Source organism: Convolutriloba macropyga, chromosome 3 (genome assembly GCF_964194025.1).
Source record: "Convolutriloba macropyga chromosome 3, txConMacr16.3, whole genome shotgun sequence".
Taxonomy (NCBI): Eukaryota; Metazoa; Xenacoelomorpha; order Acoela; family Convolutidae; genus Convolutriloba; species Convolutriloba macropyga.
Genome location: NC_134470.1, coordinates 27,794,178 through 27,814,088, shown reverse-complemented (window position 1 = coordinate 27,814,088; position 19,911 = coordinate 27,794,178). Strand labels below are relative to the sequence as shown.

General features: G+C 39.2%; 1 protein-coding gene across 1 annotated transcript in view; it reads right to left on the bottom strand.

The window, feature by feature from the left end:
* Positions 1–19,911, bottom strand: part of LOC142336125 (uncharacterized) — an 81,805-nt gene that overhangs the window by 17,326 nt on the left and 44,568 nt on the right. Inside the window, exons 4-5 of the mRNA XM_075384675.1 lie at positions 6,439–6,613; positions 5,865–5,990 (exon numbers count right to left, since the gene is read on the bottom strand). Of these exons, the coding sequence (XP_075240790.1) occupies positions 5,865–5,990; positions 6,439–6,613 (301 nt within the window). The remainder of the gene's footprint in view (positions 1–5,864; positions 5,991–6,438; positions 6,614–19,911) is intronic.

Sequence of the window (19,911 nt, the reverse complement as noted above, 5' to 3'; positions counted from 1 at the left end):
TCCATCTAACTGTAATGGTTGTGCTAATTGGTTTCGAAACTTAGCCATGGTATTATTGGTAAAAATTCCCATTGATGCATTTGATATCAAATCAATTGTAAATTCTTTATGAATACTACTCATGTTTTGTCTTCGAAAGGAAGGACGTTCACTTGGACTAATTCCGGTTCATAAAATTTGCCTTCAATTATAACGTTGTTTGCATCTATAAGGTTGTATGTGGGTGGACTGAGGGTGGCGACCTTGAATACTGTGAAGACTTCGTCTGTATAATTTTGTTTATAACATTTCCTAAATATTTCGTCTGGCTTTGCAATATGAACCAGGTCTCCTTCGTATTTCGGCTTGTATTTTTTGGTGCTAATTGCTAGGGATATTAGAAACGGTTCATGTTTTTTGAAAGTTTTATTAGGTGCAAGTTGGGTAACACGATTAACACGAGTGTTTATAGTATTTACAAACTGGGGCAATTCCTTAATATAAGTCCAAGTCCAATTTTCCTCCAAGTATTTGTGAATGATATTTTTGAGCGATCGAATATTGCTCTCATCAAATGCCGACTTGGTTTCGTTTTCGGTTGTATATAAATGAATCTCCTTCTTTTCACAAAACGTTTTGAATTCACCTTTAAACTCGGATCCCTTGTCTGTCCAAACCCTTTCTGGTTTTTTCTGCTTTATCATTTTTTTGAACGCTTCAACAGCATCTTTTGCATATAAAGCTTTCATTGGTTGCGCTCGTAGGTATCGCGATAAAACATCAACAGCCACTAGTAAATATTTGACTCCATTGTTGTGTTGCGCAACTTTATCCATATACGCCACATCGACAGACCAGATTTCGTTTATTCGGTATGCAACAACTTTCAGTCTCGGAAAAGTTTTTCTGAATTGTTTGTATTTTGTGTATGGGGCTTTCGACTGAAGGTATTGAACAACTTTTGATCTTGGTAAACCGCTCGCTTTCCACAAGTTAGCAATGCTACCAAAAGCTGCACTACCTTTTGTGTATAATTGGTTTAATTGTTTAACGTGAGAGGAAGTAATTTGCCCACGAGCTAGACGGTTGGATTTCGTCTTTTGCATCTTCAAAGCTTCCTTCATCATCGCCAGACGCTTTTGATTCTTCTGTTCTCGAGACTCCTGATTCTTCGTTTTCTGGTCCATCCTCAAACAACTGTAACTTTTCGTTTAGTGATAAGGCAAGAAAGTTTTTTGCGTATGTATTACAAGTTAATTGTGAACTGATATCTAGAAAGGTCAGGACTTTGTAATGTTCGAGTGAAAGCTTCGATGTTGTCTGCTGTAGATCGTAAAGAAAATCTGCGACAAGAATTCCTGTGCCTGAATTATTAACCATTAGTCTTGATATTTGATCCAACGACAGCGATTCTGACTCTTCTATTTTTTCCAATATTATGCTAGCTTTTTCAAACTTTTTTCTGTCAAGGTGTTTAATATCTCTCAAAACTCTCTCCTTGATTTTAGGTGAAACTTCAGGCGAGGAATTTTCAGGCGAGGATTTCAGGCGAGGAATTTTCTCATCTGTAGTCTCATTCAATTCATCTTTGACGGTCTCCAAAATATTATCTGTCTGCTGTTGCGTGTCTTGTTGCGGGGTAGAGGGTGCTGGTGGAAACTTGCTTTTCTGCAACAGTGATATTTGTTTTGCTTTGTCTCGGACATTTTTATTGTTGAGAAGTTGAGTTATTTGGGGTTGCTCATTCGCATACATTTGGCGAGGAATTAGCACAAACTCTTCAGTGTGCATTATGCTCCAGAAACACAATACAAGGTAACGCAATGAGTTTAATGAGACGGATTCCAGAATCTGATCAAAAAATTTTGATTCTCTCACTTTTTTCAACTCGCCTGTCTGCAAGTTTACGTAGTGGTTTCTCGAATTTTTTTAAATTCTACTTTATTAATTGGCACAACTCCAGAGAGTACGTTCATCACACAGTCACTCAAAAACCAAATGAAATCGCCCTGATGTAAGGTTTTTATTTGAGCTGTGTTCTGATTCCTGTTATTTGCCCATTGCTTGAGCATAAGCAAATGTTTCCTTTTCATTTGTAATTGCTGTAATGACTGCTTCAGGGGACGAAATGTAAAAAATAGAAGGATCCGGTCCAATAAGTTGCGATGAAGAACGTTAACCCTGGCTGGTTTTTGGGTCGAGATCAATCATCAAATGTCCAAACGGCTCCGCAGTTGCTAGTTTGTATGCTTCTTTCATCAGTTGGAGACAATACAACTGTTTTCCAAGGTATTCAATTTGTTGAATGTCACGAAGCAACTTGAATAATATTATGTGTGTTGTATTCAGACCAATGGTTCTGGACCAATTGCTTTGATGGTACAAATTATGCTTGACGTATATAACATGTAATTTGCGATGACGTCCTGAGGTAGCTATTTTTACAAATTCTTTATCGCTGAAGATTTCTTCACATGAATCGTCATAGATAAGCAGACAATGAGATAGGTTTTTTGTTATATCAAGGTCTGAGTATTTTAGAAACCCGATCCCTGGAATAGCTCGTTGCATATCTTTGAAAAGTGGTTGGAATTCTTTGTAAAAATAATAAATTTTCTCAAAGCGCGGATAAAAGGTCGAACCTTTTAGCATTCGAAACAGGAGTTCTGTTTTACCACAACCACTTGGTCCTACAATTGACATGAATACCCTGTCATGTGTAAGAATAACTTTGTTCATAGTTTGGGATTAGGTAATATGTAACCAACTAGACTTGATAATAGAGCAATCCAAATTGATTTCTCTTCACAGCTTTCTGATAGTAGAAAGAGCATAGAGAAGCACAGAATGATCATTAACACAATGATACTAACTTGAACAAAAAATATTACTTCGGACGTTTGCACTGTTGAATTTGAACAACAACGCCATGGGGGCCTCTCCTTGTCGTTTACATCGAAGACTAAATTACTGATACCAACGTCAGCCTCTTCTCTTTGATTCATTGGAGAAAAATAAGGGGGCCTCTCCTTGTCGTTTACATCGAAGACTAAATTACTGATACCAACGTCAGCCTCTTCTCTTTGATTCATTGGAGAAAAATAATTAATTGAAAACTGAATTGAAACAAGAATGATATAAAATGTTAAATTTTTGAATTATTCACTGGGCAACTGTTTCATGTACCAGAACTCAAACAAATTGAAACCTTTAACATGACTTTTTATCTCTAGTTTATAACAAACAGTTGATGAGTCATTTTTATTGAACGATGGTTGATTGAAGACTTTTTCAAGTTCTGGGTGCTCCAAGACATCACCGCAACTCATTCGGCATCTCATTAAGTGATAGCTCACGTTCTGGTGGTGCTTTTTTCAATTTAAATTGAACTTTTTTGTCCGCCCATTGCTTCCAACGTGGGATTCGCTGCTCTTTGGGGGACTCCATGGGCTTCTGGTTTGTTTTGATCATAGCCATAATTGAACTGATTCCGATGTTCTCGAGCTCTCTGCTTATTTTTTACGTACAATTGGAAGTGATAGAAATTATCTATCACGGGAAGGAAAGCTCTGAAGCTGTCTAGCTCGTCTGGGGAAAGAGTAATAGTTGCAAAATAATGTTTTGCTGCTGTGCTATAAAGCGAAGTGTAACGAGGTTGTTGTTCAGTGGCTCATCGTTGAGATAGTTCGCTCGGTTCTGTTGATCACTTGAGAAATTATTCTGTATCGGTGGAGAGGGAACCTGAAATCTGTTGAATATTACTATAGGTTGATCGTCAAGTGGGGTCAAGCAAGTAAAAATCTTCAAGTTGTCTGACAGATAGGTTGTTAAAGTTGCCGTGTCTTCTCTGTGCATCACTTTGTGTCCACTGTGAAAATATTCTTGCTTTACGTTCCGCGCAGTGATTTGATAATTGTTTGTTGAACGAAAATTTGAATGAAGATAACAGGGGGGTACTTGTGCTTCTGATATTATATCTGAGATTCGGGGACAATTTAGATCCTCCAGATTATAAAGTGTTTTGTAAAAGCTTAGTGAGGAGCGCACACTTTTCAATTCCTTTGGCAAAAAAATTTTTCCGGGTGAATCGGAAACTGCAACTCAAGACAGATTGCTTTCAAATCACAGTAAGGTATATCATCTTCGTCCCAATCAAGACCGTGTAGGTTGTTGGTCAACCAAATAACAGTTTGTCTATCGTGTGCGGGTAGTTCGGTGAATTTAAGTGGGGGTTTGAAAAATATTGTATCGTTGTAACTGGAACAAAAACTGAGTTCTTTTATAATGAATCCAAGTGACTTGCGTTTGAAACCTTCGAGATCGAGGACAATTATATTTGCGGTTTTGCTGCCAAAATTTTCTAGCATTCCAATTCACGAAATAAATGTGAATGAAAAATTTTCACTGATAGAATGAATAATATTCCTGTCAAGTGTCCAAAAAGACAATTGTTTACTGGTGAGTAACGGAAAGCGTAAACATATCCAGGGCCTTTGTTTCTGCAATCTTTTATAAATCCAGCGGCGTCATGCAATGCAGCATGAAGTCGTAACACTTTGCTTCGTTTCAGTAAAGGATCTAGTCTTGAATTATCAATTCCAATGAAACCACCATAGGGTCTAAATTTAAGTGCTATTTCTCCGTCAACTTCTGGATCTAATAAAGAACAAGCAGCTACGAAATATAACTGTCGATAAGATATGTGCGTATAATTTATGTTACCTCTCAGTGATAAAACTTTTTCATGAATGAGCTTGATGTCTTTTGTTCCTATTGTGTTCATTATTTACTGTTTACTAAACGTGTGCGTTTTGAATTTTTGTTTAAAAATCTCTCAATTCTGATTGGTTGTTAACTCGAATAAGAAATCCAGCACTGCGATTGGTCAATTTATTTTGGAAAGTGTCGTGACCCTGAACATGTTTGGGCATGATCCAATGACTCTACTTAATATATCATTAATCATTTTTTACATCTACTTACAGGTTAGTTATTTTATTGTTGTTTTCGCCAATTTATGTATGCATTTATGGACATCAGTGAGTATGACCATAACTGTGTACATACTTAATGGAAAACTTGTTTTTTAGTACAACTCTGGGTTTTTTATCAATGTGTATGTATGTATATATGTATGTATGTATGTATGTATGTGTGTGTGTGTATGTATCTATGTATGTATGTATGTATGTATGTATGTATGTATGTATGTATGTATCTATGTATGTATGTATGTATGTATGTATGTAATGTATGTATGTATGTATGTATGTATGTATGTGTGTGTGTGAGTGTATGTATGTATGAATGCATGCGTGTATGTATGTATGTATGTATGTATGTATGTATGTATGTATGCATGCATGCATGCATGTATGTATGGATGTATGTATGTATGTATGTATGTATGTACATATTGTAGCAGGATGGCGCAGTGGAAGCGCGCTGGGCCCATAACCCAGAGGTCGGTGGATCAAAACTTCCTCCTGCTTGATATTTTAAACGTTCAAAATCAACAAAAATTTGTTTACCATATTTTTCCAAGTTTTTGTCCCCCCTTATATGAGGGGACAACATTTTTTTTCAAAAACTGCGTTTCGGCGAAATAAAACAAGGGTGACAATTTTCGTAATGAATCCTTGCCTCCTTTTAGGTCATTGACTTATTCCACATGTATTAATATTGCGTTGCAAAAAGTGTCCGTCCCCCCCCCCCGTTGTTCCTCTAGTCAGTTCTTTTTACTACTGGGGGGAGACTCTAAGAGAACTATGAACAACTTCCTGCACCAAATAGGCGAGGCATCTTTTCATCTCCAGAATATTTTTTGTATAACAAACAAAATAGGTGCAGAATTCGTGTAGTATAAGCAGACGACAGATACGTACTTTGAGTGCTGTTAGTAGTCTCACAGCGAAATACTTCGTGGTTGATATAATTAGTCAAAGCATATAACTGCTTAGAAGTACTCTCCCGGTCAAAAAAGAGATCCTTCGATGGCACCGATAGACAGGCTGAAATCAAACAAAAACATAAACTGACATGCTCTCGTGCAAATTGCTCTCAGACAAATGGCTCTCGAACGACAGGCGGGCAATTTAATTCAAGGGCTGTAGATTAGATAAATTTTTCACGGGTGCAAAAAATTCCGCCTACGCAAGGATTCGAGCCTCCTCCTTCCCGAGTTCATAACAGCATCACTGACCAATTGGCTATCAAGCCCATCTTACAATCGCTTTCATTTTAGGAACAATCTTTATTTCGGAGGGAGAGAAATTGAAATAACTTAAAAATGAAGTCACTTGAGAAGTCATAGAATGTTTTAGAGCAAAATGGCCAAGCAAAAATTCTTCACAAAAAAGACACACAAGTCTGCAATAATTGCTTCAAACTTCGTTCGAGAGCAATAAAACAGAATTATTGGCTCAAATAGTATCAATTGATGCAAAAACTCAATCTCACGCTTTTTGATAAGACGCTTGAACCCCAAATTGGGAGTACTGATTGTTGGTTTCCTTTTTGGTTTAGTTGGCGTCTTCTTCGTGTTCAAGACACTTGATACACCCAAGGCCTTGCTACCGACACCTTTGGAAACCTTCACAGGGATTTTCGGCTCTTTCCTCCAAAGTGCACAGCGCTATAAACATGAGTTAATGATAATTACCAAACGGCCTTCAAATTGCCAACAGATAACTCCTATTCATTCGCTGATCTCGATTAGGATTGAAACAAAATAGAAACGATCAAGACATGATAATAACGAGCCTTTTGCAATTTCAAAAAAATCAAAAATTGGCACAACAAAATCAATAATCGGCCTTACTTTAGTTCAAAAGATTATGCCTTGAGTTAGATTCAAGATTTTGTATAGGCGTATTGACAACCACCGCCAAGAATAGGCAATGTCCAATTTCCTCGTCTTATCACAATAAGACCCGAACTTATCATAATCGTAGCTTAAAACTCGAAGGGTAATTACTCTACATATTTTTTGCTCCCGTAATACAAATATGTATTTAGTGCAATTGTGCGTATAATTGCACATCTTGAAGTTCCTCGAACTTAGGCTGCAATCTAAAATTAGTCCTTACTTTCAAGCTTCAATTCTATCTCAAGCTGATTTTCATTATTCAAGGCAACTTTTCCTCGTGGAACAAAAACGGTAACACTATTTTTAAAACATAAACCGACAAATGTCGGAAAAATTGCTCTTGAATGACATGCAATTTATTTCAGGGGTTGTAGCCCAGATCAATTTTTCTTTATGGTGAAAAAACCTTCCCCTCGCCGGGATTCGAACCACAGACCTCGTTATCCACAAGCAACCGCGCTAACCACTGCGCTACGAATCACTTACCTCTTCTATGCTGAAACCGATTTTATATTAGCAACAAGCTTTACTTCGGAGCAAAAGAGATCACTCAAAAATGAAAAACAAAAGCGTGAAAAAGTCACTAGAGAGGTCAAAGAATGTTCTAGAAGAAAAGCGCAAAATTGTCAAGCGAAAAATTTACATAAAGAAACACCTTAACAACAATTGCTATGAACTTCGTTCAAGAGCAATTAACAAGTTGGGAGAGGTGTGGGACGAGGAAAAATGTGATTCAGAGTATCAGAGCAAAATCAGGGTATCAAATATTATAAATTTTGAATGGTTTTTCTCAGGCCAAACAAGAAACAAAAATAATAAAAATCCTTTACAAAATTTGATACTTTTTTTGCTGCTGTTTGCTCTTAGTATCCTGTAAAAATTAATTTGGTGAGTATTTGCCAAAATTTGACCCATGGTATTAGTGATAAGTGACGTTTAAGCAAGTTCAACTTTCTTTCACTACAGATAATTCCTCTTCTACTTACTTACCTTGGTCAAGAAAATGAGATAGCGGGGCGATAAAAATTTTTTAAAGCAACTTTTCGCCCTGCTGTTTCGCTCTCCGCTTAAGGCAAACCCCTTGGCCTTGTTTTAAGAAAAACAAACGACTAACGTCGCAGGAATTGCTCTTCAGCATGCATGGTCCCAATGCTATTGTAGTCTTCTTCACCGGGATGGATTTGATTTCAATCTGCTTCATTTGACTTTTCGAATTAAACAACAACTTGAGTTAATCTAAGTAATAGTGAGCCAAAAAGAGCAAAATAGATCATGCGAAGCAGCCAAGGACTACGAAACAAATAAAAACTCAAATGGGTTCTTCAAGTAAACATTCAGGAAGTAACCGTTTGATAAAAACTAATAATTCAATGCAACGATTTTTATCCAGACATCTCCTGCGTTTCCATTCAGCTAAATTAGGTGTTCAATAACATTCAAGCACAGCGCGATAAACTTGGCCACTTTAAATGATTTCTTATGTGTTGTGTCTAGCAACTCTGCGCGGTACAAGAGGTAACTCACGGGCTCAAAAACCATATGCGTCAGTGTTCACTAAGGACCACTGGAAGGGACTCAATCCAACTGAGAAAAGAACGCGAAGCCCCCAAAGACAAAAGAACCGGCGGAGACTCAACCATTCACAGGAACTCCTTTAGGAACACAATTTGGCCACAACCACACTGCCCATAGAGATTTGCCGGATCAACTGTACAAATGTATCTGGCGCAAAGTATGGACAGTCCGAAAGTGCAATGAACTGAAAAAAACAAGATCAATTAAAAACCTAAACACCAAACGACGTGCTTTAGATAACACCAATTGCAACAAGGACCTGATTATAACTGGCAGGTAGACATAACTAGAAGTGATAAGCAACCTTTGTCCAGCCCACTCAACAGCCTCCAGATGTAGAAGGAATGCAGCAAGGGATTCAACAACTCCCGGGTTCTATTTTGACTAGGAATTGGCAGGTGTAAAGACGAGGGGTAAAATCAACTGCGTCACCCCATTTCGCATCAACTTCGAGTTCACACCAGATCTATTATGAAAAGATGCTCATTTTGGGAGACCTTAATGCAATGATTGGCCTAGATCTCAATGACCCTCTGCCCAGACACATTGGAAGGGCAGCAGCAAGTAAAGGGAGTAGTCGGAATGGTTTGCTCCTTGCTGAATTTTATCACTGAACACAAGTTGAGCGTGGAGAATGAACTTTCTTGAAAACTGGTGTGCGGAAGTGCACATGGCGACATCCGAGAACAAAGGAACTGTCTCTAAAAAATTATGCACTGACAAAGTTGTCGGCAACAAGACATCTTGGAATAAGAGACGTCAGACGCGCTTGTGAGAATAGTCAGGACTCCGATCTTGCAAAGCTGATAGTATGCATTGAGAAATGGCCAAAAAAGAATCCAAGGAAGGATGCGAAAAAAGCCAAAGCTGTTGAAAGACTAGAATAGCCTACAAAATCTTGAAAGAGACGTTACAAAATTACAGGGTAGCCTTGTTCGAGAATAACCAGAAAATAAGCGGACCCAGTCAAAGTCAGTTTCAAGAACACTATCAAAAGCTGTTCAAGCAACGACTGACTCAAAATGCCACGGTGCTACAAGCCCTCTCAAAGAAACCAAAGAGTTCTGAAGACTTCTTTAGAGAGCCTACTGAGGCCGAGGTTAAAACAAACTTAAGAAACCTGAAATCTGGAAAGCACCTGGAAGGAGTGGCATTGTTCCAGAAAAGCTGAAAGCGCTTGAGAAGGAGGTAAGTCCTATTCTCACAAAAAGGTATCAAATCATCTGGACAGAAAGAACGAAAGTTCCCCAGGATTAGAAGGACGCCAAAGTTGTCAGCTTGTTCAAGAAAGGGCTGAAGACAGACCCGAACAACTATCGGTCCTTATTCATGCTCCAAGACAAAGGAAAAAATCTACGCAAAATTATAAAGAGCAGAGTTGAATCAAGAACAGATCACAAACTGGACACAAGCTCCATTTTGGCTTCAGAAAAAGACGAAGCACTCTGCAAGCAATCTGGGGTATGAGAAAGATCATTCAAGACTCGAGAGAATCTAGAGAAGAGCTGGTGATGGTCTTCATCGACCTTGTCAAAGCTTTTGACTCAATTGATAGAAGCCATGATGAGATCTCAAAAAGCTTTCGCAGGCGCAGTTGAAAACCCCCTCAGAGGCGTGATATGGCAGATACATGAGAATGCTTACGGGTAACTAGACTCAGAGAAAGAGTTCAAACTAGAAAGAGGGATCAGACAAGGATGTGTCATCAGTCAGCATATAATTAGCTTAATATTTGATATTGTCTGTAAAAAGTCTAGCCCCAAATGATCATCTTGCTTACACAGAGGACGTAGTAATACTGGCAAAAGTGAGCAGCAAGCGCAGAGCAAAATGAATAAACTCAGCCTGGTTGTAGAGGATGCCGGAATGGAAATTGCATTTCCAAAGACAGAAATAATGACATTGAACATTGAAAAAGCATGTTATGTCACACTCCAGGGCAAAAGACTGAAAGAAGTCACTGAGTTTAAGTATCTGCGTTCGATACTAAATGGGCAATCTGGCATAGAAGCTGCTGTGAGAAGTAACTGCACTAAAGCTAGAATACTCTCACAATGAGAATTAAATGTTGGCTAATCGAAATGTGTTTCAAGCCAGTACTGCTGTACGGGCTGGAAACAGTCATAACGCAAGAGAAAGACAACGACAAAATAGGCAATGTTCTTAACAAAGCCCGTCGCATGGTCCTCAAGACATGCAGCAAAAAAATTACACAGCTGAAACTCTTGCACTGATAGCTCCTCTAAGAGATATCAAGATATAACTCGCAGTAAGAACAGCGAAGCTTTGGCTGGGTCTCAAGAAACTGCATGATGAAGAGTTCATTTACGCATAGGAGGAAGACGTATTCCAAAGACTGGATGCGTCAATCAAACTTGACTTAAGAGATACTGTGTAATTGATACAGAAGAATGGATAAGAATTCCATCAAAATTAGAGTATTCATTGGATGTAAACTCAAATGAAATCAGTTAGTCATGCGAAACCAAACTGTTGCATGCGAGAAAGAAAACTGTGCAAAGCACTTTGCAACAAGAAAAGAGATGCTCAAGCATCTGAGAAAAGATCACTCTGAAAGTGACGAAGGATTGGACACGAAGGATGAAGTAAGCCCACAAGTGTGCCAATGGTATGTCCACCTACGGGCTGCAAAACGACATACAAGCAGTTTAGATGATGGCTTGACCACATGAAAAAGGCACGCCTTCAGTGTACAATAGTAGACAATGATGATGTCACTGAGGAGAACACAGCAGAACCTCAAAGCATTGAACTGAGTTGAGTGGGAACACAGTGAGACAAAACGAGGCAAAATTTCAGTGCCCCTATGCCCTAGGACAACTCTTTGACCAAACCCAGATGATCGTACACCCAGAACTGCCCGATTGGTTAAGCAGGGACACGCCCCTAGCGGGAGTCAAACCTCTTGATCTATTCCAACCTCGAAGGTCTGGAGACTAATGACCGGCGCTTTTGAGTTGCTTCCGCACTTAACCAATGGGAGGTGCACGCTAAGGAAAGTTGGAAGGGACTCAATCAAACTAAAAAAACTCGAAGACCCCAAAGAAAAAAGAAGCCGCGCAGACTCAACCATTCACAGCAACCCTTCAACACATTCTGGCTAGATCAACACGGCCTGCACAGATTTGGCGAATCAACTGTACCAAATTGATCTGGCGCAAAATATGGACAGTCAAAAGTGCAGTGATCTGACAAAAACAAGGTCAAACAAAAACCTAAATACCAAAAGACGTGCTTTAGATATCCATTGCAACCAGGACCGCATTATTACTTGCAGGTAGATTTTGGAGCAAATTTCTAAGTGATACACAACCTGCGTCCAGCCCACGCAACAGCCTCCAGATGCAGAAGGAACGCAGCAAGGAATTCAACAGCTCCCGGGTTCTATCGTGACCAGGAATTGGCAGGTGTGAAGACGAGAGTTATAATTAACTGAGTCTCCCCATTTCGCATCAATTCTTCCGAACTAAAGTTAAGTAGATCAAAGAAGGATCAGACTGCGAAAGAGATCGACTCGAGAACCTTAGCCTGTTCTCACGGCCACGGTGACTATCGGAAGAGGATGGCAGGGAGATTTGAATCCAGAAAACGTTTGCGTTTTTAATCAGCTAAATTAAACGTTCGATAACTTTCAAGCACAGCGCGATAAACAACTTGGCTGATTTACCTGATTTATGCGATATGTCTGTCACCCATGCGTGATACAAGTGGAACCTAAGTGCGAACAAAAAACCATGTGCCTCAGCGTACGCTAAGGACAGCTGGACGGGACATCATCAACTTAGGCTAAGGACAGCTGGATGGGACTCAATCAAAATGAAAAAGAAGATCCTTAAACCCCCCAAGATTAAAGAAGCGGCAGAGACTCAACTAGTCACAGCAACTCCTTCAACAACACCTTTGGGCCACAACTACACTGCCTGTAAACACTTGCCGGAGCACCCGTTTAAAACGTATCCAGCGAAAAATATGGACAGTCCAAAACAGCCCACAATTTAGGTCAAATCATGTCTAACAATTAGACATGTCCAACAATTAGCTAAACACCAACCAATGTGCTTTACAAGTCACCAATTGCAACAACGACCTGATTATTACTGACAGGTAGTCCTTGGAGCAAAATTCGAAATGAAAAACAATCTGCTTCCAACCCACGCAAAGCCTCCAGATAGAAAAAGAATATAGGAAGGAATTCAACAGCTCCCGGGTTCTATCTTGACCAGGAATTGGCAGGAGTGAAGGCGAGGGGTATAGTTAACTGCGTCATCTTTTGCAACCAGCCTTTCGAACTAAACAGGGCCAATTATTGATTTAGTTGTGGCTATTATTGATTTTTGAAATCGCAAAAGGCTGCTGTTGTAGCCTGCTTCACCGGGGTGGAATTAAATTTAATCTGCTTCATTTAACGTTTCGACGCAAATAACAGCTAATTGAGTTAATCAAATTAATATTGAGCAAAAAAGAGCACATTCGATTATACGAAGCAGTCAAGGACTCAGAAACAAATGGGTTCTTCAAGTAAAAGACAATGAAGAAAAAAGTTAAAACAAACTTCGTCATAGAGAACTTTGAAACATTCAAGAAAAACAGCGTGAAAAAAACTAACTGAAGGCAAAGATTTGAATCCACACATCATTTGCGTTTTCAATCAGCTAAATTAAACGTTCAATAACTTTCAGGCACAGCGCGAAACAACTTGTCTTCTTAAATGATTTATGCGATGTCTGTCACCCCTGCGAGGTTCCATCAAAAACGATGTGCTTCAGCGCACGGTTAGCACAGCTGGAAGGGACTCAATCAAACTAAAGAAGATCTCAAAACCTCCAAAGATGACAGAAGCAGCGGCGACTCAACCAGTCACAGCAACTTCTTAAACGACACATTTGGGCCGAAACTCTACTGCCTGTAAAGACTTGTCGCATCACCTGTATGAAATGTATCTGGCGCAAAACATTGACAGTCTAAAAATGCAGTGATCTGAAAAAAACAGTGTCCAACAATTAGCTAAACAACAAACGGTGTGCTTTAGATAACATCAATTGCAACAAGGACTTGATTATTACTTGCAGGTAGTCTGTGGAGCAAAAGTCGAAGTGACAAGCAACCTGCGTCTAACCCACACAAAAACCTCCAGATACAAGAATACAGCAAGAGATTCAACGGCTCCTGGGCTCCATATTGACCAGGAATTGGCCGGTGTGAAAACAAGGGGTATAATTAACTACGTTATCTTTTTTGCACCGGTCCTTTCGAACTCAAGTGAGGCCGCTTATTGATTCTGCTCTGCCAATTAATGGATATTAAAATTGCAAAAGGCTGCTCTTGTGGCCTGCTTCAACGGGCGGAATGAGTTTTAATCTGCTACATTCGACTTTTCGAAGTAAAAAAACAGGCAATTGATATAATCTTATTACTAATGAGAGAAAAAGCGCAAATTAGATCATGCCAAGCAGTCAAGGATTAAAATACAATTATAAACTCAAATGAGTCCTTCAAGTAAAAGACATTTACGACAAAAGCTAAAACAAACTTCGTCTGAGAGAAATTTGAAATTTTCAAGAAATAACAGCGTGATAAAAACTACTAACTGAAAGCAACGATTTGAATCCAGAAATTGATTGGGTTTTCAATCAGCTAAATGTAACGTTCGATAACTTTCAAGCACAATGCGATAAACAACTTGGCTGATTTAACTGATTTATGCGACGTGTCTGTCACCCCTCCGCGAAACAAGTGGAACCTCAAGTGCCAACAAAAAAACCATGTGCCTCAGCGCGCGCTAAGAACAGCTGGACGGTACTCAATCAAACTAAAAAAAAAATCTCGAAACACCCAAATATATAAGAAGCGGCGGCAAATTAACCGGTCACAGCAGCTTCTTAAACGACACCTTTGGGCCACAACTACACTGCCTGTAGAAACTTGTCGAATCACCTGTATAAAATGTATCTGGCGCAAAACATTGACAGTCCAAAAATGCAGTGATCTGAAAAATACGATGTCCAACAATTAGCTAAACAACAAAAGGTGTGCTTTAGATATCATCAATTGCAACAAGGACTTGATTATTATTTGCAGTTTGTCAGTGGAGCAAAAGTCAAAATGATAAGCAACCTGCCTCCAAACCACGCAAAATCCTCCAGATGTAGGAATACAGCAAAGGATTCAACAGATTCTGGGTTCCATATTGACCAGTAATCTGCCGGTCTGAAAACAAGGGGTATAATTAACTACGTTATCCTTTTTGCACCGGTCCTTTCAAACTCAGGTGAGGCCGCTTATTGATTCTGCTCTGCCAATTAATGGATATTAAAATTGCAAAAGGCTGCTCTTGTAGCCTGCTTCAAAGAGCGGAATGAGTTTTAATCTGCTACATTTGACTTTTCGAAGTAAAAAACAGGCAAATGAGTTAATCTAATTACTAATGAGAGAAAAAGAGCAAATTAGATCGTGCGAAGCAGTCAAGGACTAAAAAACAATTATAAACTCAAATGAGTCCTTCAAGTAAAAGACATTTACGACAAAAGCTAAAACAAACTTCGTCTGGGAGAAATTTGAAATTTTCAAGAAATAACAGCGTGATAAAAACTACTAACTGAAAGCAACGATTTGAATCCAGAAATTGATTGGGTTTTCAATCAGCTAAATGTAACGTTCGATAACTTTCAAGCACAATGCGATAAACAACTTGGCTGATTTAACTGATTTATGCGATGTGTCTGTCACCCCTCCGCGAAACAAGTGGCACCTCAAGTGCCAACAAAAAAACCATGTGCCTCAGCGCGCGCTAAGAACAGCTGGACGGTACTCAATCAAACTAAAAAAAAGATCTCGAAACCCCCAAATATATAAGAAGCGGCGGCAATTTAACCAGTCACAGCAACTTCTTAAACGACACCTTTGGGCCACAACTACACTGCCTGTAGAAACTTGTCGGATCACCTGTATAAAATGTATCTGGCGCAAAACATTGACAGTCCAAAAATGCAGTGATCTGAAAAATACGAGGTCCAATAATTAGCTAAACAACAAAAGGTGTGCTTCAGATATCATCAATTGCAACAAGGACTTGATTATTATTTGAAATTTGTCAGTGGAGCAAAAGTCAAAATGATAAGCAACCTGCCTCCAACCCACGCAAAATCCTCCAGATGTAGGAATACAGCAAAGGATTCAACAGATTCTGGGTTCCATATTGACCAGTAATTGGCCGGTCTGAAAATAAGGGGTATAATTAACTACGTTATCCTTTTTGCACCGGTCCTTTTGAACTCAGGTGAGGCCGCTTATTGATTCTGCTCTGCCAATTAATGGATATTAAAATTGCAAAAGGCTGCTCTTGTAGCCTGCTTCAAAGAGCGGAATGAGTTTTAATCTGCTACATTTGACTTTTCGAAGTAAAAAACAGGCAAATGAGTTAATCTAATTACTAATGAGAGAAAAAGAGCAAATTAGATCATGCGAAGCAGTCAAGGACTAAAAAACAATTATAAACTCAAATGAGTCCTTCAAGTAAAAGACATTTACGACAAAAGCTAAAACAAACTTCGTCTGGGAGAAATTTGAAATTTTCAAGAAATAACAGCGTGATAAAAACTACTAACTGAAAGCAACGATTTGAATCCAGAAATTGATTGGGTTTTCAATCAGCTAAATGTAACGTTCGATAGCTTTCAAGCACAATGCGATAAACAACTTGGCTGATTTAACTGATTTATGCGATGTGTCTGTCACCCCTCCGCGAAACAAGTGGCACCTCAAGTGCCAACAAAAAAACCATGTGCCTCAGCGCGCGCTAAGAACAGCTGGACGGTACTCAATCAAACTAAAAAAAAGATCTCGAAACCCCCAAATATATAAGAAGCGGCGGCAATTTAACCAGTCACAGCAACTTCTTAAACGACACCTTTGGGCCACAACTACACTGCCTGTAGAAACTTGTCGGATCACCTGTATAAAATGTATCTGGCGCAAAACATTGACAGTCCAAAAATGCAGTGATCTGAAAAATACGATGTCCAATAATTAGCTAAACAACAGAAGGTGTGCTTCAGATATCATCAATTGCAACAAGGACTTGATTATTATTTGAAATTTGTCAGTGGAGCAAAAGTCAAAATGATAAGCAACCTGCCTCCAACCCACGCAAAATCCTCCAGATGTAGGAATACAGCAAAGGATTCAACAGATTCTGGGTTCCATATTGACCAGTAATTGGCCGGTCTGAAAATAAGGGGTATAATTAACTACGTTATCCTTTTTGCACCGGTCCTTTCGAACTCAAGTGAGGCCGCTTATTGATTCTGCTCTGCCAATTAATGGATATTAAAATTGCAAAAGGCTGCTCTTGTAGCCTGCTTCAACGAGCGGAATGAGTTTTAATCTACTACATTTGACTTTTCGAAGTAAAAAAACAGGCAATTCAGTTAATCTAATTACTAATGAGAGAAAAAGAGCAAATTAGATCATGCGAAGCAGTCAAGGACTAAAAAACAATTATAAACTCAAATGAGTCCTTCAAGTAAAAGACATTTACGACAAAAGCTAAAACAATCTTCGTCTGAGAGAAATTTGAAATTTTCAAGAAATAACAGCGTGATAAAAACTACTAACTGAAAGCAACGATTTGAATCCAGAAATTGATTGGGTTTTCAATCAGCTAAATGTAACGTTCGATATTTTTCAAGCACAATGCGATAAACAACTTGGCTGATTTAACTGATTTATGCTATGTGTCTGTCACCCCTCCGCGAAACAAGTGGCACCTCAAGTGCCAACAAAAAAACCTTGTCCCTCAGCGCGCGCTAAGAACAGCTGGACGGTACTCAATCAAACTAAAAAAAAAGATCTCGAAACCCCAAATATATAAGAAGCGGCGGCAATTTAGCCAGTCACAGCAACTTCTTAAACGACACCTTTGGGCCACAACTAAACTGCCTGTAGAAACTTGTCGGATCACCTGTATAAAATGTATCTGGCGCAAAACATTGACAGTCCAAAAATGCAGTGATCTGAAAAATACGATGTCCAACAATTAGCTAAACAACAAAAGGTGTGCTTTAGATATCATCAATTGCAACAAGGACTTGATTATTATTTGAAGTTTGTCAGTGGAGCAAAAGTCAAAATGATAAGCAACCTGCCTCCAACCCACGCAAAAGCCTCCAGATGTAGGAATACAGCAAAGGATTCAACAGATTCTGGGTTCCATATTGACCAGTAATTGGCCGGTTTGAAAACAAGGGGTATAATTAACTACGTTATCCTTTTTGCACCGGTCCTTTCGAACTCAAGTGAGGCCGCTTATTGATTCTGCTCTGCCAATTAATGGATATTAAAATTGCAAAAGGCTGCTCTTGTAGCCTGCTTCAACGGGCGGAATGAGTTTTAATCTGCTACATTTGACTTTTCGAAGTAAAAAAACAGGCAATTGAGTTAATCTAATTACTAATGAGAGAAAAAGAGCAAATTAGATCATGCGAAGCAGTCAAGGACTAAAAAACAATTATAAACTCAAATGAGTCCTTCAAGTAGAAGACATTTACGACAAAAGCTAAAAAAAACTTCGTCTGAGAGAAATTTGAAACTTTCAAGAAATAACAGCAAGATAAAAACTACTAAACGGAAGCAACGATTTGAATCCAGAAATTGATTGGGTTTAAAATCAGCTAAATGTAACGTTCGATAACTTTCAAGCACAATGCGATAAACAACTTGGCTGATTTAACTGATTTATGCGATGTGTCTGTCACCCCTCCGCGAAACAAGTGGCACCTCAAGTGCCAACAAAAAACCATGTGCCTCAGCGCGCGCTCAGAACAGCTGGACGGTACTCAATCAAACTAAAAAAAGAAGATCTCGAAACCCCCAAATATATAAGAAGCGGCGGCAATTTAACCAGTCACGGCAACTTCTTAAACGACACCTTTGGGCCACAACTACACTGCCTGTAGAAACTTGTCGGATCACCTGTATAAAATGTATCTGGCGCAAATCATTGACAGTCCAAAAATGCAGTGATCTGAAAATACGATGTCCAACAATTAGCTAAACAACAAAAGGTGTGCTTTAGATAACATCAATTGCAACAAGGACTTGATTATTACTTGCAGGTAGTCTGTGGAGCAAAAGTCGAAGTGACAAGCAACCTGCGTCTAACCCACACAAAAACCTCCAGATACAAGAATACAGCAGGGGATTCAACAGCTCCTGGGCTCCATATGGACCGGAATTGGCCGTTGTTAAAACGAGGGGAATAATTAACTACGTTAGGCTTTTGCACCGGTCCTTTCGAACTCAAGTGAGGCCGCTTATTGATTCTGCTCTGCCAATTAATGGATTTTAAAATTGCAAAAGGCTGCTCTTGTAGCCTGCTTCACTGGGCGGAATGAGTTTTAATCTGCTACATTTGACTTTTCGAAGTAAAAAAACAGCCAATTGAGTTAATCTAATTACTAATGAGAAAAAAAAGCAAATTAGATCATGCGAAGCAGTCAAGGACTACAAAACAATGATAAACTCAAATGGGTCCTTCAAGTAAAAGACATTTACGACAAAAGCTAAAACAATCTTCGTCTGAGAGAAATTTGAAAATTTCAAGAAATAACAGCGTGATAAAAAGTACTAACTGAAAGCAACGATTTGAATCCAGAAATTGTTTGGGTTTTCAATCAGCTGAATTTAACGTTCGATAACTTTCAAGCACAATGCGATAAACAACTTGGCTGATTTAACTGATTTATGCGATGTGTCTGTCACCCCTCCGCGAAACAAGTGGCACCTCAAGTGCCAACAAAAAACCATGTGCCTCAGCGCGCGCTCAGAACAGCTGGACGGTACTCAATCAAACTAAAAAAAGAAGATCTCGAAACCCCCAAATATATAAGAAGCGGCGGCAATTTAACCAGTCACGGCAACTTCTTAAACGACACCTTTGGGCCACAACTACACTGCCTGTAGAAACTTGTCGGATCACCTGTATAAAATGTATCTGGCGCAAATCATTGACAGTCCAAAAATGCAGTGATCTGAAAATACGATGTCCAACAATTAGCTAAACAACAAAAGGTGTGCTTTAGATAACATCAATTGCAACAAGGACTTGATTATTACTTGCAGGTAGTCTGTGGAGCAAAAGTCGAAGTGACAAGCAACCTGCGTCTAACCCACACAAAAACCTCCAGATACAAGAATACAGCAGGGGATTCAACAGCTCCTGGGCTCCATATGGACCGGAATTGGCCGTTGTTAAAACGAGGGGAATAATTAACTACGTTAGGCTTTTGCACCGGTCCTTTCGAACTCAAGTGAGGCCGCTTATTGATTCTGCTCTGCCAATTAATGGATTTTAAAATTGCAAAAGGCTGCTCTTGTAGCCTGCTTCACCGGGCGGAATGAGTTTTAATCTGCTACATTTGACTTTTCGAAGTAAAAAAACAGCCAATTGAGTTAATCTAATTACTAATGAG